This window comes from Anopheles coustani, chromosome 3 (genome assembly GCF_943734705.1).
Source record: "Anopheles coustani chromosome 3, idAnoCousDA_361_x.2, whole genome shotgun sequence".
In the NCBI taxonomy this organism is placed as follows: Eukaryota; Metazoa; Arthropoda; class Insecta; order Diptera; family Culicidae; genus Anopheles; species Anopheles coustani.
Window position 1 is genome coordinate 67,752,725 of NC_071288.1, and position 3,945 is coordinate 67,756,669.

The 3,945-nt window shown below is 41.8% G+C and overlaps 1 protein-coding gene across 1 annotated transcript; it reads left to right on the forward strand.

Moving 5' to 3' along the window:
• The first annotated feature begins 1,339 nt into the window (after positions 1–1,339).
• LOC131258475 (zinc finger protein 493-like) lies at positions 1,340–3,318 on the forward strand. Its single transcript, XM_058259801.1, has one exon. It carries the CDS (start codon positions 1,413–1,415, stop codon positions 2,697–2,699), a length of 1,287 nt encoding a protein of 428 aa, XP_058115784.1. The 5' UTR covers positions 1,340–1,412; the 3' UTR covers positions 2,700–3,318.
• Positions 3,319–3,945: the final 627 nt, after the last annotated feature.

Below are 3,945 nucleotides of genomic sequence, written 5' to 3' on the forward strand. Positions count from 1 at the left end.
TACAATACAACTCTGAACGGTCCACTGGCAAGACGCCCCCTGCTGGCGTGACTGCCTGAGAGAAACTAAATTTTCCGTCGAGCGACTTTTCCTGCGATGGTCTCGGAGGTCGGAAAATTGGATCCACTTGTTTCAAGCACTTTCTCACGCTCTTTCTCTGCGGCCGGGAAAACTCGTCCGTCGTCGACGATTCTCTATCTCCCTTTGACAACGGGGCGTTATGGGGAAAATGAGCATATCGTAGAGATGCTGATGCTTGTTACCTAGCGAAAGGAATGTGATAAATTTTGAAAGGTCGCCTCGTGCTGCGAGCATGCGCTAGTAAATGCCAACGGGGAAGCACGTTTTGTTAGTCATCCGTCCACGTACGTATGTCCGTCAGCGTGGTGCTCCAGAGGAGTGAAAAGAGAATAAAAGTTAACCTTTTGCGGTTAAAAATAAACACACACTTTGACTACCGATGATTAGCAACGGAGACAGACGTTATCAACTGAAGTGTGGGTAGTCTTTATAAACGAGGACTCTGTTGTTGCGAGAAATGACGCAATCTTCTAGGTTGGGGTGTTTTCTGGTCCAATGTGTATTCAATTTAGATGAAAGGCTGCATGCAATCGTTATGAACGGTGCATGCTTTTTGCCTGATAAAATATCAATCTTGGCTCGTTTACCCAACAGGGAATCGCTTTCACCCACGCTCAGAAAAAATTGTGACGTAAACATGCTTATTAGCTTAAACTGCTTGTTATGTTAGCAGATTATTCAAAATGTTTTCATCTGGGAGTGTTAAGGAGTGCTCATCAATTCGTTACCTTCCGGCATTTGAATTACAACTATTGTAAGGTCTCACGTTTTTGTTTTATTTATTATCGTTGTTTAACCTGTCCATCGAAGTTTGAGCTCGTCATGTTAAAAATTATCGATTTAGTGACAGTTGATTTTGATTGATGTGCTAAACCAACGGTTAATTTAAATGCACAAAGCTTATAATATCAGTGCTGCTAGCTGATGGGTACGCTTGAACTGACAGCAAACCAAAGTTTGCACATAAAGCAGGTCCATGCAACTATCTGCGGTTAGTACAGAAAGAAGGTAAAATCAAAGTGATGCCTCGAAAATGCTCACAAACTTTAAAAGGCTAAACGAATAGTCTTCCATTCAACTGGTTTGATTTATTAGTTGATTTTCTTACCCATTTAAATTTTAAATTAGATGTTTATCTACCAAACAGAGCTTAAGCTCTATTACGTCATTCTCTGGACAGGTTGGCCTAAACCTTGGCTCTGTATAAACTTGGATCAAGACGTAAATATTAACATTTTGTAAACAGTGAAAACTTCGTACCATTTTCAAAACGTTTTCTACGATGAAAAACGTATCTCTACATCAACAGTAGAGTATTAAAAAGTGTTGCGATGATGGAACGTGCAAGGGAAAGCGATGGCCTTAACGGTGTATCGTCGTCCACATCGGGTGTAACAGTTCTCCAGTATTTGCTGCAAAACGATTCCACCGTCGCTGTTGAAGACGATCGCAGCTCATCGAAAACCAGCAATAAAAAATCGTTGGTGCAGCTGTATTCTTGTCCGGCACCTGGATGCAAAAAGCAGTATTTCAACGAAGAACATCTCAAGGCACACGAAAAGTTCCACGCCAGAGACGGTTGCGGACGGATAGAAGAAAAACCAGATTCCACCGAAGCGGCAAATCCCAGAAATCTGATGCAGTTTCTGTTGCAAAACGAACAGGTAGAATATCTGTATGAAGAGGACCCTAGGATGAATGTAACTGTTAAGCAGGAACCCATGGAGGAGATTGAAGATGTGGATGAAAAGCATGTTTTGGAAATTCCGGTTGGAATAAAGGATGAGCTCATCAGTGAAGAAGATTCTCCTGACGATGAACCTCCCGATGATGGTAGCTATCAGGTTGCAGGTATTAGCAGCTCCAACTCCGGCGAAGAATGTAGACAACTTATCTATTCCTCCAAGGAACGAAAGCATGCCTGCCAGTGGCCAGGATGTATGAACACATACGTGAGGTCATCTCATTTGAAGGTGCACCTGCGAACGCATACCGGGGAGCTCCCGTACCCATGTGATTGGCCGGGCTGTAAGTTAGGATTTACCCGCTCCGAAACGCTAAACCGCCATCGAGTTACCCACACTCTGATACGCAACTACAGCTGCCGTTGGTGCGTTAAACAGTTCTTTCGACGAGATCACCTAGTGGCGCACATTCGAAAGCACAACCTGCCGGGCAGCGAACATCGGCCGCAAGAAGATGGAAAGATTCCAAATGCAACTAAACGCTCAACTGCACAAGCGGCAACCGAAGAAAAGAAGAAACAACGCTCTAGTGCTGCTAAACTGAAGCAGTCCGGTTCGGTCCAGGAGCGTCCACGAAACTTCAGGTGTAGTTTTGTTGACTGTGAAAAAACATACACACGCATGTGCCATTTGAGGGCACATGAACTGCTGCACAACGGAGCATTGCCCTTTCGATGCCCGTGGGAAACGTGCAATGCTGCATTTGCGCGATCGTTCGAGTTGTCCCGCCACCGACGAAAGCATACAGGCGAGCGGAAGTTTGTGTGCCACATCTGCCAGCAGGCGTTCATGAGAAGCGATCACCTCTCCAGTCACGTCAAACGGCACACGTTTCGAACCACAAGGGATGGTTGCAGCGAGGAGGATGTGTGAAGGTTTTAGCGGAAGATTGAACGAACTGTACCAAAGGTGATCGTAGTATTTGATAAAAAGTATCAACACTAGAGGCTGGTACTTTTTTTTCCTATTTTTCCGGTATTATTTTTTCTGGCCAACGCTGCCCATTTTTATGGATGATATCGATAGTTGCCATTTATTCCAAATCCATGCGTAGGAAATCAATTTCTACCGATCATAGAATAGCTACATATACCTCAATCACGCAAATAGGGTTCAGTAAATCTTTGCAGCCTGTTTTTCAAACGATTTTACCTATCCTTTTTTCGTCTTCGAGAACGTCTTAAATGCTCAGTCGATTCTCCAGAAACGAGCATACATTGCATACCACCCATTCAATATTTCGACATCGTCTAAATTAGACACTAAACCTATGGTTTTGCGTGGTTAAAGAGGTTTAGTCAGTTAATAGATGACGTAAAAATTTGTCACGTTTCTTTTTAAGTTTGGCGGGCACTTTATAAGGTTCAATTAGAAATTGAATACAGTTACTAGAATATAAAAATACTGTTAGTATTTCAGTGCGCTACTGATAATATTTCGGTACGTAAAGGATTTTTACCAAGTATTTCAGGGTGTTAAATAAAATAAATGTACAGTCTTTTAACAACAAAAATCTTACACTACAGACATTATACATCCGAATATTTTCATTATGACACATCCATTTAATTCATCCTATCGTATTCCGTTGATGCAAACCATGCGCCTGGTAATATTATCGGGAAAAAATCTCGTAACCATCGAAACCGTGCGTCGGCAATAAGCGTTGATAAAAGTAGGTGACTCTGAGTAAACATACGAGATACTGGGAACGGTTTTGCTATCGCCAGCAATTGGGGGTGGTTTGTTTGTCGAGCAGTGAGAAAACTCGTGACCTACATATATTTTGGCAGGAGCGGCGTTTTTGGCTCTTTCAGTCTCTTGGTAACGAAGTCAGGCGTTAGTTGATGGGAAAGAAAAACAACTTCGCGTTTACCTTTTCATCTTTCACTGATCTTAAGGAATATTTTGGATCAGAGTTTTTGAAGTTGTTCCATTCACTCATCCACAGTAATGTAAAATATTCCTTTTTTTATAATTGTTTTTGTTAAAGTGTGTTTTTTCTTGTCTTTTTTGTCAAAATTTAACTATTATTATCCTTTTTGAAGGTTTGTTAGTGCACAATTTCAAAAACTGGATTCCTGCAAATAAACGTAGATTAATCAAGTTCATCATATAT